Genomic DNA, 22947 nt, shown 5'->3' with positions numbered 1-22947 from the left:
AAAAAAAAATGCTAGGTGTTCAGGGAGGGGGGGTTGAATTATGGGAACTAAATACAAAAAAGGGGAAATTTTAAAAATTACTTTTTTGATGATGCTGTGCTATGGGAGATTCTAGAGAAATTGCAAAAGTTAGTGGATGAGTTTGGGAGTGTGTGTAAATGTAGAAAGTTGAAAGTGAACATAGAAAAGAGCATGGTGAATAGGTATCAAATGATTTAGATGAAGAAAATTGATATCAAATTGGGAGGAGGAGTATAGGAAGAAGTGAATGTTTTCAGATACTTGGGAGTTGACGTGTCAGCTGGATGGATTTATGAAGGATGAGGTTAATCATAGAATTGATGAAGAAAATGCGAGTGGTGCGTTAAGGTATATGTGGAGACAAAATGTTATCTCTGGAGGCAAAGAAGGAATGTATGAAAATATAGTAGTACCAACACTCTATATGGGTGTGAAGCTTGGGTTTTAAATGCTGCAGCGATGAGGCGGTTGGAGGCAGTGAAGATGTCCTTTCTAAGGGCAATGTGTGGTGTAAATATTATGCAGAAAATTCAGAGTGTGGAAATTAGGAGAAGGTGTGGAGTTAGTAAAAGTATGTCAGAGGGCTGAAGAGGGGTAGTTGAGGTGGTTTGGTCATTTAGAGAGAATGGATGAAAGAAGAATGACATGGAGAGTGTTTAAATCTGTAGGGGAAGGAAGGCGGGGTAGGGGTTGTCCTCGAAAAGGTTGGAAGGAAGGGGTAAGGGAGGTTTGTGGCGAGGGGCTTGGACTTCCAGCAGTGTGCATGAGCGTGTTCATAGGAGGAATGGAAACGAATGGTATTTGGGACCTGACGCATCTGTTGGAGTGTGAGCAGGGTAATATTTAGTGAAAGGATTTAGGGAAACCTGTTATTTTATATAGCTGGACTTGAGTCCTGGAAATGGGAAGTACAATGCCTGCACTCTAAAGGAGGGTTTTGGATATTAGCAGTTTGGAGGGATATGTTGTGTATCTTTACACGATATGCTTCTAAACTGTTGTATTCTGAGCACCCTGCAAAACATGATTGTGTGTGAGTGAGGTGAAAGTGTTGAATGATGATTGAAAGTATTTTTTTTTTGGGATTTTCTTTTCCCCCCTCCCCGGGGGGAGACTTGAAAAAAAAAAAAATATACACATACATAAAAAATAAAACATACACAAGAAGTTAGAGATATACTGGTTTGAAAAACATTCCCCAGTGCCGGGGAATACCTACGAAAGGTTAGGGAAAATTGGACTGATGACACTGGAGGACAAAGGCCGGGAGACATGATAACGAAACAAGATACTGCATGGAATATAAATAGAGACAGGAGTTTAGAGGGGGGAAACAGAAAAAATTTTCACTTGAGTTAAATCAGATGAGTCAAAGAGGTGTAAAGTATTTCAAGATAGAGTTGTGGAAGTGGAGACCCCCAGAAAGGGAATAGTGGAGGCAGGAACCATACAAGCTAGATGAAGAAAAAAGGAGAGAGGGGAGGAGGGAGAGGAGGGAGGGGAAAGGGGAAAAGGAGGGGGAGGGGGGGAGGAGAGGGGGGAGGGAGGGAGGAGGAGGGGGGAGGGGGGAGGGAGGGAGGAGGGGGGGGGAGGGAGGGGGAGGGGGAGAGGGAGGCCGCACAGACGGCGCCCAGTGATGGGACATCATTTACAGACTGAAGTCCCCACTGAGCCCCCGGGGCAAAGGTGAACCCACCCTAAGGTCCCCAGACACAGAGAAAAAACTACCTTGGGAATTTAACACAATTCCTCGACCCCCACAGAGGAAAAAACCCTTTTCCCGCAACAGGGGAAACCTGATCCGAATTTTCCCCACCCGACATCCCCTTTCAGCCACGCCAGTCACTTGACAGCAAACCATCCTGACCCACACCTGTCACAACCCCCACACTATTTAGAATCTGGCAGTGTCAGCAAGTTCTGAGCCAGGAGCTCCACCAGAGAACGGCAGTTAATGATCGGGGAACTATCACTGCACCTGATCACCATGCCCGACAAACGGGGAACCATTTTGTGCGGGAGGACGGGGGAGGACGGGGGAGGACGTGAGGAGGAAGACATCTCGGGGTTCCCCCCCTCCACTAAACATTTCAGCGCAGAACGAGGACAAACCAAAACACAGGGGGGAAAAATCTAGTCCACCCTAGCATAGGTTGCTCCTGTCCCCGAAGGGGGCACAGCCAACAACGCCCGGAACCAGGGAATTACTCAAGAAAGGAAAAGGAGGACAGGGGAAGAAAAAGGAACTTACAGACAGGCCACCTGTTTAGAGACCTTTTCCCAGAAAAAACCCACGGGATCTCTGAATTGGTAAAAAACCCACACGCCCCCCACTTATACCCCTTCCCACCCAGCAGGTGGGTTTTGGCCATACAAACCACAGACTTACACCCCGAGCCCCCTATTCTACCCTCCCCAAAAGGCAGGCCCCTAATTTCCCCTACACACCAAAACCGGAATTCATCATGAGGGCAGTCTAGATCCTGCGCCAAATAAGGTTCTATTATTTAAGGGAGAGCCAAATATTTTTTGGAACACGACCCTATGATAGTGGTTAAAAATTTTTTTGGAGACAGGATCCAAAAAATTTTGAAGAATTGTCAACCCATGGATGAGAAGAAAAGGGCGGGGAAAAAATGTGGCCTTTAAAAGGTCACCCACACAAGGAAAAAACCACACATCTAAATATGTCTCAAGTAAAACACTAGACTCCTTATACACAACAGACTGAAAAACAGATATCCTTCCTAATAAAAATTACCCCCTTCGTCAAACAACTTAACTTTTATAATTGGGGACCCCCCAGCCCCTTATGGGGGATTTGATGACCTCCCCGGTTTTTGAATGAGAAACTTTTTGTTTTTTCCCACTATATCCCCTCCCTTTTGACCCAGGGGAGGACTGGAGAAGGAAGCACTTTCAACCCTTCAATGGACCCGACCACAAGGCGTTTTTCAATTTTTTAAGATCCCAACAGAACGGGGGGGAGCCCCCGCACAACCATTTGGGGAAAGAGGTAATTGGCCCCCCTTTTCCCTGAGCCCCCACCACCACTGGAATTTTTTTCCCCAAAGGGGATGTTGAAAAACGGGAAAAGTTTCACTGGACAATCCAACAAACAAGAACACTTTCTCACCGCAATATGTGACGGGGCCAGATCAGCCTTTTGGCTTTTGAGAGGGCTTTACAATAAAAAGAGGGGAAATATAAGAGACATCCTACCACCATAACAGAACTTGACATGCAAGCCTGTAGGCAAAAAGGGTAGTTAAAATCCATTGTAAAGGGGAGGGGCCCCAAAAGAAAGTTAGCACAGGGGGGTAGGCTCCAAAACCTGGTGGTCCCGGGTCAAGGACAGACAAGGTTATCTGGATGAACTTTTTCCCAAACCTCAAAACAAGGATGGGACCCCCCTCTACAGTAGCAAGAAGGGGACTTTTCAAAATTTTTTCAAAAAAAGCCCTGATCCAGAAGGGGACCCTCCTGGCTAGCTGCAAGAACTGTGCAAAAGGTGTATAAAGGAGGGGGGGGCTTTTCCCACTTAAATCGTTTTGGCCCAAAAAAGGGCGGGGCCCGAAAATTGGGTCAAGATTGCTGAGAAGATGGCAGACCAGCCGGGAAAGCACCTGTAACTGGATCTTCAGCACTGCCTAGCAGTGTAAATCCCTCTTTGGGAAAGGGGAAAAATAGCCCCTGTTCCAAAAGAAGGGGAAAAAGAAACGAACTACAGCCCAAAATACCCGAAACACGGTGACCCTTTTGAGACAATAATCTCAAGAAAAATGAAGAGTTTTTTGACACCACTACTACTTGTGATCCCAATATGGCTTCAGGAAAGGTTCCCTGCTGCTGATCTGGAAACCTTTCCACAAGGGGCCCCGTCACTATGAACCCAAAAGTCATTGCACTGACATTGCTGGCGCCACCGGGGGGGCACCGGGGCCCTTTAAAAAAATCAACACTGGGAATTGCAGGTTTAGCCATGTCCCCCAGGATTCTCATGGAACTCTGGGTTTCAAGGGAATAACACAAGACATCCTATTAGGCGGCCAAGGAAGGCTTCCATTGATGGAATGTCATCAACCATTTCCATCCTCCCAGAACCCAAATGCATAGCAGACGACTGACACGACACCACTTATCCAAGAGAAGAAATGCCAGTGCTCTGTTTAATCAATCACCAGCGAGACCCAAACAGCTTAAAAGATGGGGAAATTTGACCTGAGAAAACAAAATGATGATCGCTCAGGGACCATGATGGTAACCCGAGTAAGGGTGAATGGGGGAGTTCACCCGAGAAGAAGATATCCCCGGGGGGAAAATTTTACTCAAAAAACCATGAAGAACACGGTTTTAAACTGCAAACAAGGAGCCAGGGTTTTCAGCACTTTTTCCCCCACCCATTGCAGAGGGGGGCAAGATCCTGACGGGAAAACCCCCACCCGAGATGCCCACTTCTTTTTTCCCCCCCCTCCACAACTGGACAGAGAGAGGGGTGACAAACCCCCTCTCCCGCCCCGGACCCCTCCTGAAAATCGCCCCCGCAGATTTTCCCAAGAGGGATGGGTTTACTGTTATGCAAGGGGGAATATTGTCAAAAACCCCACTTGGGCCACCAGGGCAGGTGAAAAAGTTTTGCCCAAGACGGGGAAGGACAACTTAAATCTCTGAACCTTTTCCAGAACATACTCCATCTGAGTAACATACCAATATTAATGGAAAAATTTAAGTTAAATGATGCAAATGAAAAGCAAAGATCAAATGAAAAATGCTTTCCAAGATTTCTCCAATTATCCTGTTCCCCACTTATGTCTCACAAAAAAAAAGCTTTTAAATGAGCTGATTGGTAAAGAGCTTCAAAGTTAGGGGAATTTCCCGTAAAAATGGAAAAAATAGGGGTTTAAAAACCTTTTAAAAAAAAAAAAAAGAGGGGAGGAGGGGGGGAGAGAGAGAGGGGGGGGGAGAGAGAGGGGGAGAGAGAGAGGGGGGAGAGAGGGGGGAGAGAGAGAGAGGGGGGAGAGAGAGAGGGGAGAGAGGGGGAGGGGGGAAAAGAGAGGAGAGGGGAGGGGGGAGAGAGAGGGGGAGAGGAAAAGAGGGGGGGAGAGGAGGGGGGAGGAGAGGAGGGAGAGAAAGGGGAAGAGAGAGAGGGGGGGGAGAGAGGGGAGAGAGAGGAAGGGGGAAGAAGGGGGGGAGAAGGAGAGGGGGAGAGGAGGGGGGAGAAGAGGGGGAAAAGAGAGGGGGAAAAAAAGGGGGGGAGAGAGGGGGGGGAAAAAAGAGAGAGAGAGGGGGAGAGAGGAGAGGGAGGAAAAGAGAGGGGGAGAGGGAGAGAGAGGAGGGAGAGAGAGAGGGGGAGAGGAGGGGGAGGGAGAGGGGGGGGAGAGGGGGGGGGGAGAGGGAGGAGGGGAAGAGGAGGAGGGGGGGGAGGGGAGAGAGAGAGGAGGGAAAAGAGGGGGGGAGGGGGAGAGAGGGGAGGGAGAGAGGAGGGAGAGAGAGGGGGGAGGAGAGGAGAGAGAGGAGAGAGAGAGAGAGAGAGAGAGAGGGGGAGAGGAGGAGGGGAGAGAGGAGGGAAGAGGGGGGGGAGAGAGAGAGAGGGGGGGAGGGGGAGGGAGAGAGAGAGGGGAGGGAGGAGAGAGGGGGAGAGGAGAGAGAGAGGGGAGAGAGAGGGAGAGAGAGGAGAGGAGAGAGAGGGGAGAGAGGGGGGGGGGAGAGGAGAGAGAGGAGAGAGAGAGGGGAGAGAGAGAGGGGGGAGAGGGAGGAGAGGAGAGAGGAGAGAGAAGAGGAGGGAGAGGAGAGGGGGGAGGGGGGGAGGGGGGGAGAGAGGGGAGGGAGGAGAGAGAGGGGAGGAGGGGAGGAGAGAGGAGGAGAGAGAGGGGAGGGGGAGAGAGAGGGAGAGGGGAGAGGAGGGAGGAGGGAGGGGGAGGGGAGGGAGGAGAGAGAGAGAGGGGAGGGAGGGGGAGGGAGGAGAGAGAGGGAGAGAGAGAGAGGGAGAGAGAGAGAGGAGAGAGAGAGGAGAGGAGGAGGAGAAGGGGAGGGGAGGGGAGAAGGGGAGAGGGAGGGAGGGAGAGAGAGAGGGGGGGAGAGAGAGAGGGAGAGTGGAGGGAAAGAGAGGAGGGGGAGAGAGAGGGAGAGGGGGGGAGAGAGGGAGAGAGAGAGAGAGGAGGGGAGAGAGAGAGAGAGGGAGAGAGAGAGGAGGGAGAGAGGGGGAGAGAGGGGAAGAGAAAAAAAAAAAAAAAAAAAAAAAAAAAAAAGAGGGAGGGGAGAAAAGGAGAGGGGGAAAGAAGAGGGGGAGAGGAGAAGGGGGAAAAAAAGAGGGGAGAGAAGAGGGGAGAGAGGGGAGAGAGGAGAGGGGGGGGGAAAAAGAAGAAAAAGAGAGAGGGAGAGGAGGAGAGAGGGGAAAAGGAGAGAGAGAGAGAAAAGGGAGAAAAAAAAAAAGGGAAGGAAGAATATAAGGGGGAAAAGGGGGGGCGGGGGAGGAAGAGAGAAAAAAATAAAGAAGAAAAGGGAAAGGGGAAAAAAAGGGGGAAAAGAGAAGAGAGGGGGGAGGAGAAGAAAAAGGGAAAGAGAGGGAGAGAAAAGGGAAGAAAAAAAAAAAAAGGGGGAAAAGAAGGGAGGGAAGGAGAGAAAATAGAGGAAGAAGAAGGGAAGGGGAGGAGAGAGAAGGGAAAGGGGGGGGAGAGAAAGGGGAAGGAAGGGAGGGGGGGCCAGAGGGGGACTACCCGGGGCAACCACAAATGGGGAGACAAAAGGTGAGTACACAACCCCCCAGGAGGGCGGGGGACATGAAAGACATAAAAAAAATACTCCCGGGAATAGAAAGGGGGACAAAGAAAATTTTCCAGAGATGGCACAGACACAAGAGGTCAAAATTAAAGGGAAGACTCAGATGAATCAGAGGATCTTAAAGATTTTTCACGAGTAGCCAAGCTGAAAAGCCAGAAAGTGAAGAGGAGGGGAACCACATAGATTTAAAGCGGGTTTGAAAAGCCATGGAGGGGAGAGAGAGGACCAGTAGAAATAGAAGAGGCAGGGCCAGGACCCGGGACCCCCCCTGCAACCACAAATAGGTGAGTACAAACAAACAAATAGGTGAGTACACATGTGAATGACATAATGGAAGGGATAGACTCAGAGGTGTCCCTGTTCACAGATGATGTGAAGTTAATGAGAATTAAATCAGATGAGGATCAGGCAGGCCTTCAAAGAGACCTGGACAGGCTGGACACGTGGTCCAGTAACTGGCTTCTTGAATTCAACCCTCCCAAATGCAAACTCATGAAGATCGGAGAAGGGCAAAGAAGACTGCAAACAGAGTATAGGCTAGGTGGTCAACACACAAGCGGGCCCCCAAAGGAGACAGATCTGGCGTGAGCAGACCCAACCCCCGAAGTTCACATCAACCAGATATCTGCCTGCATATGGGCGCCTGGCAAACCTGAGATTAGCATTCCAATACCTAAGTAAGGAATCTTCAAGACACTGACAACCGTGGACGCGGGCCCATGCTGGGGATGCAGCACCAGTTTGGGAAACCCGCACCTGGCCCAAACACGTAAGAAATTAGAGAAAGTGTTAAGGTTTGGGGAAGGTAGGGTTTCCCGAGTTGGGAAATGTCCTATGAATTTGAAAAAAGGGTTTAGGGAAATCGCCCTGACGACACCCGGAGGACAGGAGGGATAGGGGGACATGATAACGAGAAAAATATCTGAGAATAGACAAGGTGGACAAAGACAAGATGTTTCCATTGAGGAAACAAGAAAACAAGGGGTCACTTTGGAAGCTAAGACTCAGCTGGGGTGACAAGGATGTTAGGGGAAACAGTTCTTCAGTCAGTGTGGCGGAAGTGGAACAGTCTGGCAAGCATGTAGTGGTGGAGGGAAACCCAAAATAGCTTTTTAAGACGAGGTATGATAAAGCTCATGGAGCAGGGAGAGAGAGGACCTAGTAGCGTTCAGTGAAGAGGCAGGGGCCAGGAGGTGAGTCTCAACCCCTGCAACTACAGTTAGGTGAGTACACACTCACACACAAAAAACACAGGATGTTCCAGAGATGGGACACCCAACACCCAGCTATAGAATCCCACAGTGTGCTGCCAGGTCTCCCACCCTCACAGGCCCCCAAACCACAGTGTTGGAAAGGAAACTGAAGGTATGGTACACAAATGCTGATGGAATAACAAATAAGTGGGAGGAGTGGATAAGAGTCAAGAGGATCACTGACATCATAGCTCTCACAGAAACCAAGCTTACATGTATGAAAACAGATGCCATCTTTCCAACAGGATACCAGATTCTGAGGAAAGACAGAGGGAACAGGGGAGGTGGAGGAGTGGCACTGCTGATCAAAAACTGATGGAATTTTGATGAGCTGGAGAGAGGAGACAGCGGAGAAACAAGCGATTACATAGCGGAATGCTCTGGAGGTCCCAAGGTGGTAATTGCAGTGATGTATAACCCACCACAGAACAGCAGGAGGCCAAGGCAAGAGTATGACGAGCAATAGAGCGATGGTTGACACACTGACTGCAGTGGCAGAAGAGCTCATGCATGCAGGCAAAGCCCTGATCATGGGTGACTTTAACCACAAGGAGATCGATTGGAGAACTTGGAGCCACATGAAGCAAGATACATGGAAGGCTAAGATGATGGAGGTGGTACTGGAAAACTCATGACCAAAATGTAAGGGACACTACAAGAGAGAGAAGAGAGGATGAACCAGCAAGACTGGACCTAGTATTCACCTTGAGTAGTGCAGATATCGAGGACATCACAATGAAAGACCCCTTGGGCCAAGCGATCATGTGGTTTAAGCTCATATACAGTAGAGCCAAGTGGAGGGGAAGTCAAACCACAAGAAAGGGACTAATCGGAATGAGGAACTTCCTGAACGGGTTGAATGGGACAGAGAACTGCAGGAAGCCAGTTAATGAGATGATGGAATATGAGCAATGATGCAAGGAGGCTGAGGAAAGGTTTGTACCCAAGGTTTACAGGAATAATGAAAAAGCCAGGTTGAGCCTATGGTTCACCCAAAGGCAGGGAGGCAAACCAAGTGTATAGGAATGGAAGAAAATAGAAGGCAAAGAACCCAGGAGAATAGTGAGAGCAGTCGAGAGCCAGAAATGAATATACAGAAGAAGAGAGGCCCAACGACATATGGAAACGAATAGCAGCGAAAGCTCACTGACCCAAGCTGTTATACAGCCACATCAGGAGGAAAACAACAGTCAAGGACCAGGTAATCAGGCTAAGGAAGGAAGGAGGAGAGACAACAAGAAATGACCGTGAAGTATGTGAGGAACTCAACAAGAGATTCAAAGAAGTGTTCACAGAGACAGAAGGGGCTCCAGAAAGACGGAGAGGTAGGGCACACCACCAAGTGCTGGACACAGTACACATAATCGAGGAAGAAATGAAGAGGCTTCTGAGTGAGCTAGATACCTCAAAGGCAATGGGGCTGGATAACTTCTCTCCATGGGTCCTGAGAGAGGGAGCAGAGGTGCTATGTGTACCCCTAACAACAATATTCAATATATCTATCGAAACAGGGAGATTGCCTGAGGCATGGAAGACAGCAAATGTAGTCCCAATATTTAAAAAAGGAGACAGACATGAAGCACTAAACTACAGACCAGTGTCTGGAAAAGATTATCAGGAGAAGAGTGGTGGAACACCTATTCAATTCAATTCAATTCAGTTCATGTTTATTCTCTATAAGGGTTACAATGTGGGGGTTACAGGTTTTGGGTATTGTGTGGTTTACATGTTATAAAATACTAATTACAGAGGGGGCCACTGGGACACCTAGCATGGCTAGGTATTTCGGGCAGGAATGATCTCATCAACAGCATCCAACATGGTTTCAGGGACGGGAAATCCTGTGTCACAAACCTACTGGAGTTCTATGACATGGTGACAACAGTAAGACAAGAGAGAGAGGGGTGGGTGGATTGCATTTTCTTGGATTGCAAGAAGGTGTTTGACATAGTTCCACACAAGAGATTAGTGCAAAAACTGGAGGACCAAGCAGGGATAACAGGGAAGGCACTACAATGGATCAGGGAATACTTGTCAGGAAGACAGCAGCGAGTCATGGTACGTGGCGAGGTGTCAGAGTGGGCACCTGTGACCAGCGGGGTCCCACAGGGATCTGTCCTAGGACCAGTGCTATTTCTGGTATTTGTGAACGACATGACGGAAGGAATAGATGCCGAAGTGTCCCTGTTTGCAGATGACATGAAGTTGATGAGAAGAATTCATTCGATCGAAGACCAGGCAGAACTACAAAGGGATCTGGACAGGCTGCAGACCTGGCTCAGCAGTTGGCTCCTGGAGTTCAACCCCACCAAGTACAAAGTCATGAAGATTGGGGAAGGGCAAAGAAGACTGCAGACGGAGTACAGTCTAGGGGGCCAGAGACTACAAACCTCGCTCAAGGAAAAAGATCTTGGGGTGAGTATAACACCAGGCACATCTGAAGCGCACATCAACCAAATAACTGCTGCAGTATATGGGTGCCTAGCAAACCTCAGAACAGCATTCCGACATCTTAATAAGGAATCGTTCAGGACCCTGTACACTGTGTACGTTAAGCCCATATTGGAGTATGCGGCATCAGTTTGGAACCCACACCTTGCCAAGCACGTAAAGAAACTAGAGAAAGTGCAAAGGTTTGCAACAAGACTAGTCCCAGAGCTAAGAGGTATGTCCTACGAGGAGAGGTTAAGGGATATCAACCTGACGACACTGGAGGACAGGAGAGATAGGGGGGACATGATAACGACATACAAAATACTGAGAGAAATTGACAAGGTGGACAAAGACAGGATGTTCCAGAGATGGGACACAGCAACAAGGGGACACAGTTCATAGATAAAAAAAAAATTGGACATGAAATATGGGTTGTAAAATTAAGGTTGTGCTCATAATGGGATGCATTGAACTTACCACAGTTCTTCAGAAGACTTATTCACTGTATTTAACATGATTTTATTTTGTTGATATGTCAGATTGGGAACCCTCTGTTGCATAAGGGTGTGTTTTTTCCCCAATATGCTGGCCATCTCCCACCAAGGCAAGGTGATCCAAAAAAGAAACACTTCATCATCATTCACACAATCACTGTCTTTGCAGAGGTGCACAGATATGACCGTTCAGATGTCACTCCAAACAGCAAATATCCCAAACACCTCCTTAAAGTGCAGGCACTGTACTTCCCACCTTCAGGACTCAAGTCTGGCTAACCAGTTTCTCCTGTATTCCTTCACAAAATATTACCCTGCTCACACTCCAACAGGTCATCAAGTCCCAAAAACCATTTGTGTCTATTCACTCCTATCTAACATGCTCACACATGCCTGCTGTATGTCCAAGCCCCTTTCACACAAAACCTCTTTTACCCCCTCTCTCCATTCTTTCCTAGCATTATAATGCTGGAATTGTGTGTGTACCTGTTCACTGTCTAATTGTATTTAGTCTCTTTCCCTCATATGTTGTCAGAGTTGGCGGAGTTAGGAATCTGCTCATGTTTTTAAGTATCCGTTTAAAGCATATATTATTTTTAGATCTTATGATTGTAATGATCATAATGTTGTTCTTGAATATAAACTTTAGCATCTCTTCATCATTGTTGTTACAGTTATGGCTTGGTGTGCAAGAGCTTGTGAATTTCTTGATCCAAAAAAGAAACACTAACCATTATTCACACCATCACTGTCTTGACAGAGGCGCATAGATATGACAGGTTCAGATGTCCCTCCAAACAGCAATATCCCCAATCCTCCTTTAGAATGCAGGCACTATACTTCCCACCTCCAGGATTCAAGTCTGGCCAACTAGTTTCCCTGAATTAATATAGTTATATTTTCTTTCAGGGAAGGGGACGAATCTGGCGGTGATGACGACGATGATGATGATGTACACAAGCGGCATCGTTCTCGGAGGGAGGAGTGGGAATCAGACATTGGAAAAGTTGTTTGTGTTGAACTTGGAGATAAGAAAAAACAAAAGGATAATTGGTTCCCTGGATTAGTTGTTGCACCTACATCCCAAGACTCTGTCAAGATTGAGACAAAAAAAGATTATCTTGTCAGATCTTTCCAGGATGGGAGATAGTAAGTAGAGTTTATCTTGTGTGATCAACTTCATTTCCTTGGTTATTTTTCCTGATGGTAACTTCCCTTTTTTTCAGTCAGAGCTTTAGTTTTCTGCAGCTTAGTTAATTTTTGTCTTGCTTCTTTTTAAAAGCAACTTAATATTGTGTAATATTTATGACATGGAGAGCATTTAAATCCATAGGAGAAGGAAGGCAGGGTAGGGGTCGTCCTCGAAAAGGTTGGAAGGAAGGGGTAAAGGAGGTTTTGTGGACGAGGGGCTTCAACTTCCAGCAGGCGTGCATGAGCGTGTTCGATAGGAGTGAATGGAGACGAATGGTATTTGGGACCTGACGATCTGTTGGAGTGTGAGCAGGGTAATATTTAGTGAAGGGATTCAGGGAAACCGGTTATTTTTATATAGCCAGACTTGAGTCCTGGAAATGGGAAGTACAATGCCTGCACTCTAAAGGAGGGGTTTTGGGATATTAGCAGTTTGGAGGGATATGTTGTGTATCTTTATACGTATATGCTTCTAAACTGTTGTATCTGAGTGCCTCTGCAAGGACAGTGATTATGTGCGAGTGTGGTGAAAGTGTTGAATGATGATGAAAGTATTTTCTTTTTGGGGATTTTCTTTCTTTTTTTTGGGTCACCCCGCCTCGGTGGGAGATGGCCGACTTGTTGAAAAAAAAAAAAAAAAAAAATCTCCCATATCTTTCTATTTTGTTGGCCTTTTTTTGTCTTCATATTTAATTAATGCCTTTTATATTTTCATAAGTTCAGTAATTGAATGAGTTTAATCATCTTCAGTTACACAGTACCAAAGAAGGAAGCGTCACCTTTTAGTCGTGAAGTTGGCAGTAAGGTTTCTCAGAGTGCTCTGAAGATAGCTGTTGAAAAGGCTCTTCTCTTCATGACAAATGACGAGCTACCACCCCATTGGGATCGGGATTTACTCTTTGGCATGGATGTATCTGATGATGATTCAGATAGGGATGGATCGGACTCTGATGTAAGTATATTAAGTATTGTTGGATGCACTTGACAAGATGCTAGTGAAAGGTTCTTGATCAAAGATATTGAAGTTACCCTTGTGTAGATCAAACCTGATAATATCTCTCCAGTTGTACAGGATTTAGCACTCCATCATGAACATTGTTCATAAACTGTAACATGTTTCACTTTTAGCCACATCCATATTCGTGACTAAAATCACGACTTGTTTACCAGAGTTCAGATGATGAGCCCAGAGAAGAAAAGGACCACTTTGTTGCTCAGCTCTACAAGTTTATGGAAGAATGTGGAGCTCCAATCAACAGTGGACCAACTGTAGGCAATAAAGATCTAGATCTTTATAAATTATTTAAGGTAGTGTCATGTAGTGTAAATTTTACTTATTTATTCAGCTGTTACAAAACATTATAGGATAATCAGCTCTAAGTGCTTCTAATATCATATCATTATATATTACCCTGTAATGCAGTTCAGATATAGAAATGGTAAAGTATCTGAATACATATGCACATAGGTAATACATGGACTCTTGAAACTTCAGTGTGTCACGATTGCTATTTCAGTCGAGGGTAATGTGTTGTGAAGAAATAATGCAACAAAGTGAAAAACAAAATGGGATGTGATCATGTCATGTAAAATACCAGAGGTCATAGACAAGGTAGACAAGGATAAAGTGTGTACCAGAGTTATAACAAGCAGACATGCTTGCAAATTATTCATACAAATGAACCATCAGGAAAATAGGAAGTAAATGGCCAATGTGTTTAAAAAATGTTTTAGTCTAATATGGTAAATTATGTATAGTATAGATGGGACCAGTTTCAGGCTGATTGGCCACTTGGTCCACCAGGCTTCAGGCTACTAGTACCAACAGCTTGGTGGACCAGGCAGTCAACAAGGAGAACTGACCTCAGTCTTGGCTGCTAGGACAGAAAAATCCTCAAAACTGGTGAAAGGTATACAAGAGGTGTGGTGTAAGAAAATGTGTGTAATTTGCAAGTAATGATTTGTGGTTGGCAGGTTGTTCAGAAGCTTGGAGGCTTCAACCGTGTGATGAACCAGAACCAGTGGAAGGTGGTGGCTAACAAGATGCAGCTCCACAGTCTTGGCTCCCAGGCTCCCAACCACATTAAGGCTGCCTATAAAAGGTGAATTACGTGATGTTATATATCTGGTCAACTCGCCTGAATGCTTCGAAGAACTTAGCAATCCAGTTTTCTGTATAAATAAATGAAAATTTTGGAAAAATTGTAGATATAGTTTATACTGTGACGAATATAAGCTTCTTCAATTATTTTGATTATGACATTTGTATTACAATGGTAACTTAGTCATGATAGTAAATTGTTATTGATTGTAGCAAATTGATATAATAGTTGAAAATTGGTGAAGATGGTAGTGGAGTATTAATAATGTTAGCAATTGTTGATATTAAAAGTAATGAATAAACAAACTTTTCTAGTACTTTGTAAATCATTCAATTTTGATTTCATTTTTCTCTTTATTACTTAAAGTAAAATGAACAAATATCCTCTAGTTCTTGGCATTTTAATTGCCTTTTATGATACATATATCTATGTGTAGTTCCTTTATATAAAGGGAAGGGGGACAGAAGAGATTGTAAAAATTATAGGGGAATATGTTTACTGAGTATACCAAAAAAAAAGTGTACAGTAGGGTCCTTGGCCCTCTTCTCTTTCTCCTATACATAAATGACCTACGAAATGCTTTGCAATTACTCAAACCCACACTTTTTGCAGATGACACTACATACGTCTTCTCTCACCCGAGCCCAGTCATGCTAGCCAATACTGTAAACACCGAATTACAGAAAATATCTACCTGGATGAGGACTAACAAACTTACACTAAACATTGACGAAACCTACTTCATTCAGTTTGGTAACAGAGCTACAGATGTACCTCTTAACATAACGATAAACAGATCACCTATCACAAAGCTAACAGAGGGAAAATTCTTAGGAATCCACCTTGATAATAGATTCAAATTTCATACACACATACAACAAATTTCTAAGAAAATTTCCAAGACTGTAGGTATACTATCGAAGATACGGTACTATGTTCCACAGTCAGCCCTCCTGGCCCTTTATCACTCTCTTATTTACCCCTATCTCACCTATGGAATTTGTGCATGGGGCTCAACAACAATTAACCATCTCAGACCACTAATTACCCAACAAAAGGTTGCAGTTAGAATGATGATAAATTCTCACTACAGGCAGCACACTCCACCAATATTCAAAACACTCAACCTACTCACCATACAAAACATCCATACTTATTACTGCACCTATTACATACATAGAACACTTAACTCTGATATTAACCCTCCCCTCAAACATCTCCTTGCCAACCTCAACAGAACACATGACCATAACACAAGGCACAGATCACTCTTTGATGTTCCTCGTGTCCATCTCACGCTATGCAAAAACTCAATGCACATAAAAGGCCCTAAAATCTGGAATTCATTACCTGTAAATATAAAAGAAACACTACCTGTTTATAAATTCAAGTCTCTTCTCAAAGATCACTTACTCACTCAAAACCAAATAAATACTGAATAACTGAACCTTATAAATTGTATATCCTATATGTTACTCACAAATTATATCACACTAATGTTAAACCTAGGACCCAATCTAACTTTATTTTTTTAAATACACTACCTAACAAAATACTCCATTCGTCTGAATGTACAGCAATGCATGCAACCATATGACCTGTCTTTGTAATACTCATTTGTGCTTTATAGTTATCTGTTTACAATAATGTTTTATCGCTGATTTCATCATTGCTTAGTTAATCTTAAGTTAATTTTAAGCCAGCCCGTAATGCTATGCTTATAAGTGGCTTTGGCATGCTGCTCTTACCTGTATTTTTTGTACCTCTGTATGTATGCTTAAATTACTAAATAAATAAATAAATAAAGAGGTAAGACGAGTAGTAATATTGCAGATGAGCAAGGAGGCTTTAGAGTGGGTAGGGGATGTGTAGATCAAGTGTTTACATTGAAGCATATATGTGAACAGTATTTAGATAAAGGTAGGGAATTTTCATTGAATTTATGGATTTAGAAAAGGTATATGATAGTGGATAGGGGAGCAATGTGGCAGATGTTGCAAGTATATGGAATAGATAGTAAGTTACTAAATGTAGTAAAGAGTTTTTACGAGGATAGTGAGGCTCAGGTTAGGGTGTGTAGAAGAGAGGGAGACCACTTCCCGGTAAAAGTAGGTCTTAGACAGGGATGTGTAATGTCACCATGGTTGTTTAATATATTTCTAGATGGGGTTGTAAAAGAAGTAAATATTAAGGTATTGGAGAGAGGGGTGGGATTGAATTATGGGGAATCAAATACAAAATGGGAGTTGACAGTTACTTTTTGCTGATGATACTGTGCTTATGGGAGATTATAAAGAAAAGTTGCAAAGGTTAGTGGATGAGTTCGGGAGTGTGTAAAGGTATTAAGTTGAAAGTGAACATAGATTAGAGTAAGGTGATGAGGGCATCAAATGATTTAGGTAAAGAAAAATTGGATATCAAATTGAGGAGAAGGAGTATGAAAGAAGTGAATGTTTTCAGATACTTGGGAGTTGATGTGTCGGCAGATGGATTTATGAAGGATGAGGTTAATCATAGAATTGATGAGGGAAAAAAGGTGAGTGGTGCGTTGAGGTATATGTGGAGTCAAAAAATGTTATCTATGGAGGCAAAGAAGGGAATGTATGAAAGTATAGTAGTACCAACACTTACATGGGTGTGAAGCTTGGGTTGTGAATGCAGCAGCGAGGAGACGGTTGGAGGCAGTGGAGATGTCCTGTCTAAGGGCAATGTGTGGTGTAAATATTATGCAGAAAATTCGGAGTGTGGAAATTAGGAGAAGGTGTGGAGTTAATAAAAGTATTAGTGAGAGGGCTGAAGAGGGGTTGTTGAGGTGGTTTGGTCATTTAGAGAGAATGGGTCAAAGTAGAATGACATGGAGAGCATTTAAATCGGTAGGAGAAGGAAGACGGGGTAGGGGTCATCCTCGAAAAGGTTGGAAGGAAGGGGTAAGGGACGTTTTATGGGCGAGAGGCTTTGACTTCCAGCAGGCGTGCACGAGCGTGTTCGATAGGAGTAAATGGAGACAAATGGTATTTGGGACCTGACGATCTGTTGGAGTGTGAGCAGGGTAATATTTAGTAAAGGGATTCAGGGAAACCGGTTATTTTTATATAGCCGGACTTGAGTCCTGGAAATGGGAAGTACAGTGGACCCTCGACTAACGCTATTAATCCGTTCCTGAGAGCTCATCGTTAGTCAAAATTATAGTTAGTCAAGTTAATATTCTCCATAAGAAATAATGGAAATCAAATTAATCCGTGTAGGACACCCCAAAGTATGAAAAAAAAAATTGTTTTTACCACATGAAATATTAATTTTAATACACACAAACTGAAGAAGACATGCACAGTTACATGACACTTACCTTTATTGAAGATCTGGTGATGATTGATGGGATGGGAGGAGGGGAGAGTGTTGATGGTGTTAGTGTTTAGAAGGGGAATCCCCTTCCATTAGGACTTGAGGTGGCAAGTCCTTTTCCGGGGTTACTTCCCTTCCCTTTAAATCTCTCAAACCAACCTTTGCTGGCCTTAAATTCACTCACATCACCACTAGTTGCTGGCATTTTTTCCATTAAATCGTCATGCAACTTCCTAGCCTTTTCACATATGATCGCTTGAGAGATGCTATCTCCTGCTATCTGTTTTTCGTTTATCCACACCAATAACAGTCTCTCAGCATCTTCGAGTACTTGCGATCTCAGTTTCGAAAACATAGTTGCACCTTTGGCAACAACAGCTTCCTTGATTGCCGTTTTCTTGCCCACAATAGTAGTGATGGTTGATTGGGGTTTTGTGTACAACCTGGCCAGCTCGGAGACACGCACTCCACTTTCATACTTAGCAATGATCTCTTTCTTCATATCCATAGTAATTCTCACCCTTTTTGCTGTAGGGTTGGCACTAGAAGATTTCTTGGGGCCCATGGTTACTTATTTTGCAGGTGCAATCACTAAAACGGCTGTGATAACATGAAATGTTCTGATTGTATGCTTGGAAGCGACCGCGGTGGCTGGCTGGCTTGTAAACATTGGCCAGAAGTGGACGCGTCTTACGGAACGAATAGTGTTGGTCGAGTTTTTTAGCGCTAGTCGAGGCAAAATTTTTGCGTTAAAATGTATCGCTAGCCGGATTTATCGTTAATCGATGCCATCGTTGGTCGAGGTCCACTGTACAATGCCTGCACTCTAAAAGAGGGGTTTCGGGATATTAGCAGTTTGGAGGGATATGTTGTGTATCTTCATACGTATATGCTTCTAAACTGTTGTGTTCTGAGCACCTCTGCAAAAACAGTGACTATGTGTGAGTGAGGTGAAAGTGTTGAATGATGATGAAAGTATTTTCTTTTTGGGGATTTTCTTTCTTTTTGGGTCTCCCTGCCTCTGTGGGAGACGGCCGACTTGTTAAAAAAAATAAATAAATAAAAGTGCAAAATAGGATAAATTGGAGGGTGTATAATTGGAGGTAGTAGGTTGGTAGACAGCAACCACCCAGGGAAGTACTACTGTCTTGCCAAATGACTGTGAAACAGAAACCTGTAACTGTTTTGCATGATGGTAGGATTGCTGGTGTCTTTTTCTGTCTCATAAACACGCTAGATAACAGGGATATCTTGCTACTCCAACTTACACTTTGGTCACACTTCACAGACATGCACATGCATATATATATACATACATCTAGGTATTGGCAGTTTGGAGGGATATGTTGTGTATCTTTATGTGTGTATGCTTCTAGACTGTTGTATTCTGAGCACCTCTGCAAAAACAGTGATAATGTGCGAATGTGGTGAAAGTGTTGAATGATGATGAAAGTATTTTCTTTTTGGGGATTTTCTTTCTTTTTTTTGGGTCACCCTGCCTCGGTGGGAGATGGCCGACTTGTTTAAAAAAAAAAAAAAAATCTAGGTTTTTCTCCTTTTTCTACATAGCTCTTGTTCTTCTTTATTTCTTCTATTGTCCATGGGGAAGTGGAAAAGAATCTTTCCTCCGTAAGCCATGCGTGTCGTATGAGGCGACTAAAATGCCGGGAGCAATGGGCTAGTAACCCCTTCTCCTGTAGACATTTACTAAAAAAGAGAAGAAGAAAAACTTTATAAAACTGGGATGCTTGAATGTGCGTGGATGTAGTGCAGATGACAAGAAACAGATGATTGCTGATGTTATGAATGAAAAGAAGTTGGATGTCCTGGCCCTAAGCGAAACAAAGCTGAAGGGGGTAGGGGAGTTTCGGTGGGGGGAAATAAATGGGATTAAATCTGGAGTATCTGAGAGAGTTAGAGCAAAGGAAGGGGTAGCAGTAATGTTAAATGATCAGTTATGGAAGGAGAAAAGAGAATATGAATGTGTAAATGCAAGAATTATGTGGATTAAAGTAAAGGTTGGATGCGAGAAGTGGGTCATAATAAGCGTGTATGCACCTGGAGAAGAGAGGAATGCAGAGGAGAGAGAGAGATTTTGAGAGATGTTAAGTGAATGTATAGGAGCCTTTGAACCAAGTGAGAGAGTAATTGTGGTAGGGGACCTGAATGCTAAAGTAGGAGAAACTTTTAGAGAGGGTGTGATAGGTAAGTTTGGGGTGCCAGGTGTAAATGATAATGGGAGCCCTTTGATTGAACTTTGTATAGAAAGGGGTTTAGTTATAGGTAATACATATTTTAAGAAAAAGAGGATAAATAAGTATACAAGATATGATGTAGGGCGAAATGACAGTAGTTTGTTGGATTATGTATTGGTAGATAAAAGACTGTTGAGTAGACTTCAGGATGTACATGTTTATAGAGGGGCCACAGATATATCAGATCACTTTCTAGTTGTAGCTACACTGAGAGTAAAAGGTAGATGGGATACAAGGAGAATAGAAGCATCAGGGAAGAGAGAGGTGAAGGTTTATAAACTAAAAGAGGAGGCAGTTAGGGTAAGATATAAACAGCTATTGGAGGATAGATGGGCTAATGAGAGCATAGGCAATGGGGTCGAAGAGGTATGGGGTAGGTTTAAAAATGTAGTGTTAGAGTGTTCAGCAGAAGTTTGTGGTTACAGGAAAGTGGGTGCAGGAGGGAAGAGGAGCGATTGGTGGAATGATGATGTAAAGAGAGTAGTAAGGGAGAAAAAGTTAGCATATGAGAAGTTTTTACAAAGTAGAAGTGATGCAAGGAGGGAAGAGTATATGGAGAAAAAGAGAGAGGTTAAGAGAGTGGTGAAGCAATGTAAAAAGAGAGCAAATGAGAGAGTGGGTGAGATGTTATCAACAAATTTTGTTGAAAATAAGAAAAAGTTTTGGAGTGAGATTAACAAGTTAAGGAAGCCTAGAGAACAAATGGATTTGTCAGTTAAAAATAGGAGAGGAGATTTATTAAATGGAGAGTTAGAGGTATTGGGAAGATGGAGGGAATATTTTGAGGAATTGTTAAATGTTGATGAAGATAGGGAAGCTGTGATTTCGTGTATAGGACAAGGAGGAATAACATCTTGTAGGAGTGAGGAAGAGCCAGTTGTGAGTGTGGGGGAAGTTCGTGAGGCAGTAGGTAAAATGAAAGGGGGTAAGGCAGCTGGGATTGATGGGATAAAGATAGAAATGTTAAAAGCAGGTGGGGATATAGTTTTGGAGTGGTTGGTGCAATTATTTAATAAATGTATGGAAGAGGGTAAGGTACCTAGGGATTGGCAGAGAGCATGCATAGTTCCTTTGTATAAAGGCAAAGGGGACAAAAGAGAGTGCAAAAATTATAGGGGGATAAGTCTGTTGAGTATACCTGGTAAAGTGTATGGTAGAGTTATTATTGAAAGAATTAAAAGTAAGACTGAGAATAGGATAGCAGATGAACAAGGAGGCTTTAGGAAAGGTAGGGGGTGTGTGGACCAGGTGTTTACAGTGAAACATATAAGTGAACAGTATTTAGATAAGGCTAAAGAGGTCTTTGCGGCATTTATGGATTTGGAAAAGGCGTATGACAGGGTGGATAGGGGGGCAATGTGGCAGATGTTGCAGGTGTATGGTGTAGGAGGTAGGTTACTGAAAGCAGTGAAGAGTTTTTACGAGGATAGTGAGGCTCAAGTTAGAGTACATAGGAAAGAGGGAAATTATTTCCCAGTAAAAGTAGGCCTTAGACAAGGATGTGTGATGTCACCGTGGTTGTTTAATATATTTATAGATGGGGTTGTAAGAGAAGTAAATGCGAGGGTCTTGACAAGAGGCGTGGAGTTAAAAGATAAAGAATCACACATAAAGTGGGAGTTGTCACAGTTGCTCTTTGCTGATGACACTGTGCTCTTGGGAGATTCTGAAGAGAAGTTGCAGAGATTGGTGGATGAATTTGGTAGGGTGTGCAAAAGAAGAAAATTAAAAGTGAATACAGGAAAGAGTAAGGTTATGAGGATAACAAAAATATTAGGTGATGAAAGATTGGATATCAGATTGGAGGGAGAGAGTATGGAGGAGGTGAATGTATTCAGATATTTGGGAGTGGACGTGTCAGCGGATGGGTCTATGAAGGATGAGGTGAATCATAGAATTGATGAGGGGAAAAGGGTGAGTGGTGCACTTAGGAGTCTGTGGAGACAAAGAACTTTGTCCTTGGAGGCAAAGAGGGGAATGTATGAGAGTATAGTTTTACCAACATTCTTATATGGGTGTGAAGCATGGGTGATGAATGTTGCAGCGAGGAGAAGGCTGGAGGCAGTGGAGATGTCATGTCTGAGGGCAATGTGTGGTGTGAATATACTGCAGAGAATTCGTAGTTTGGAAGTTAGGAGGAGGTGCGGGATTACCAAAACTGTTGTCCAGAGGGCTGAGGAAGGGTTGTTGAGGTGGTTCGGACATGTAGAGAGAATGGAGCGAAACAGAATGACTTCAAGAGTGTATCAGTCTGTAGTGGAAGGAAGGTGGGGTAGGGGTCAGCCTAGGAAAGGTTGGAGGGAGGGGGTAAAGGAGATTTTGTGTGCTAGGGGCTTGGACTTCCAGCAGGCGTGCGTGAGCGTGTTTGATAGGAGTGAATGGAGACGAATGGTTTTTAATACTTGACGTGCTGTTGGAGTGTGAGCAAAGTAACATTTATGAAGGGGTTCAGGGAAACCGGCAGGCCGGACTTGAGTCCTGGAGATGGGAAGTACAGTGCCTGCACTCTGAAGGAGGGGTGTTAATGTTGCAGTTTAAAAACTGTAGTGTAAAGCACCCTTCTGGCAAGACAGTGATGGAGTGAATGATGGTGAAAGTTTTTCTTTTTCGGGCCACCCTGCCTTGGTGGGAATCGGCCAGTGTGATAATAAAAAAAACAAATTATAAAAATAATAAATTTGTAATATTTATGAAGGGATTCAGGGAAATCAGTTTGCTAGACTTGAGTCCTGGAGGTAGAAAGTACAGTGCATGCATTCTGAAGAAGGGGTGGAGATAGGTTGCGGTTTTTGAATTGTAGTATCAGTCAATGTGCTTCTGGTTAAGGTGTTTCTTCTTTTTTAGGGTCACCCTACTTTGGTGGGAAGCAGTTGCTGTGTTAAAAGAAGACAAAATCTGCAGTCTAGGGAAGGAAGGGTAGGGGGTCTTCCTTGGAAAGATTGTAGGGAAGGGATAAAGAAGGTTTTGTATGCGAGGGGCTTGGATATCCAACAAGTGTGTGAGTATGTTAGATAGGAATGAGTGGAATCAAGTGATTTTTATGACAATGTGCTATTGGAGTGTAGGCAAGGTAACA

At 44.0% G+C, this 22947-nt stretch overlaps 1 protein-coding gene across 7 annotated transcripts in view; it reads left to right on the top strand.

Moving 5' to 3' along the window:
- The window catches only part of LOC128705515 (uncharacterized), a 246038-nt gene that overhangs the window by 122944 nt on the left and 100147 nt on the right, over nt 1-22947 (top strand). For all 7 annotated transcript variants that reach the window (XM_070092288.1, XM_053800705.2, XM_053800711.2 and 4 more), the window contains 4 exons: nt 11891-12130; nt 12923-13124; nt 13343-13480; nt 14147-14274. In XM_070092288.1, coding sequence (XP_069948389.1) covers nt 11891-12130; nt 12923-13124; nt 13343-13480; nt 14147-14274 — 708 coding nt within the window. The remainder of the gene's footprint in view (nt 1-11890; nt 12131-12922; nt 13125-13342; nt 13481-14146; nt 14275-22947) is intronic.

This window comes from Cherax quadricarinatus, chromosome 3 (assembly GCF_038502225.1).
Source record: "Cherax quadricarinatus isolate ZL_2023a chromosome 3, ASM3850222v1, whole genome shotgun sequence".
In the NCBI taxonomy this organism is placed as follows: Eukaryota; Metazoa; Arthropoda; class Malacostraca; order Decapoda; family Parastacidae; genus Cherax; species Cherax quadricarinatus.
Note: the sequence above shows the minus strand (reverse complement) of the source record. Positions and strands in the feature narration are given on the sequence as shown.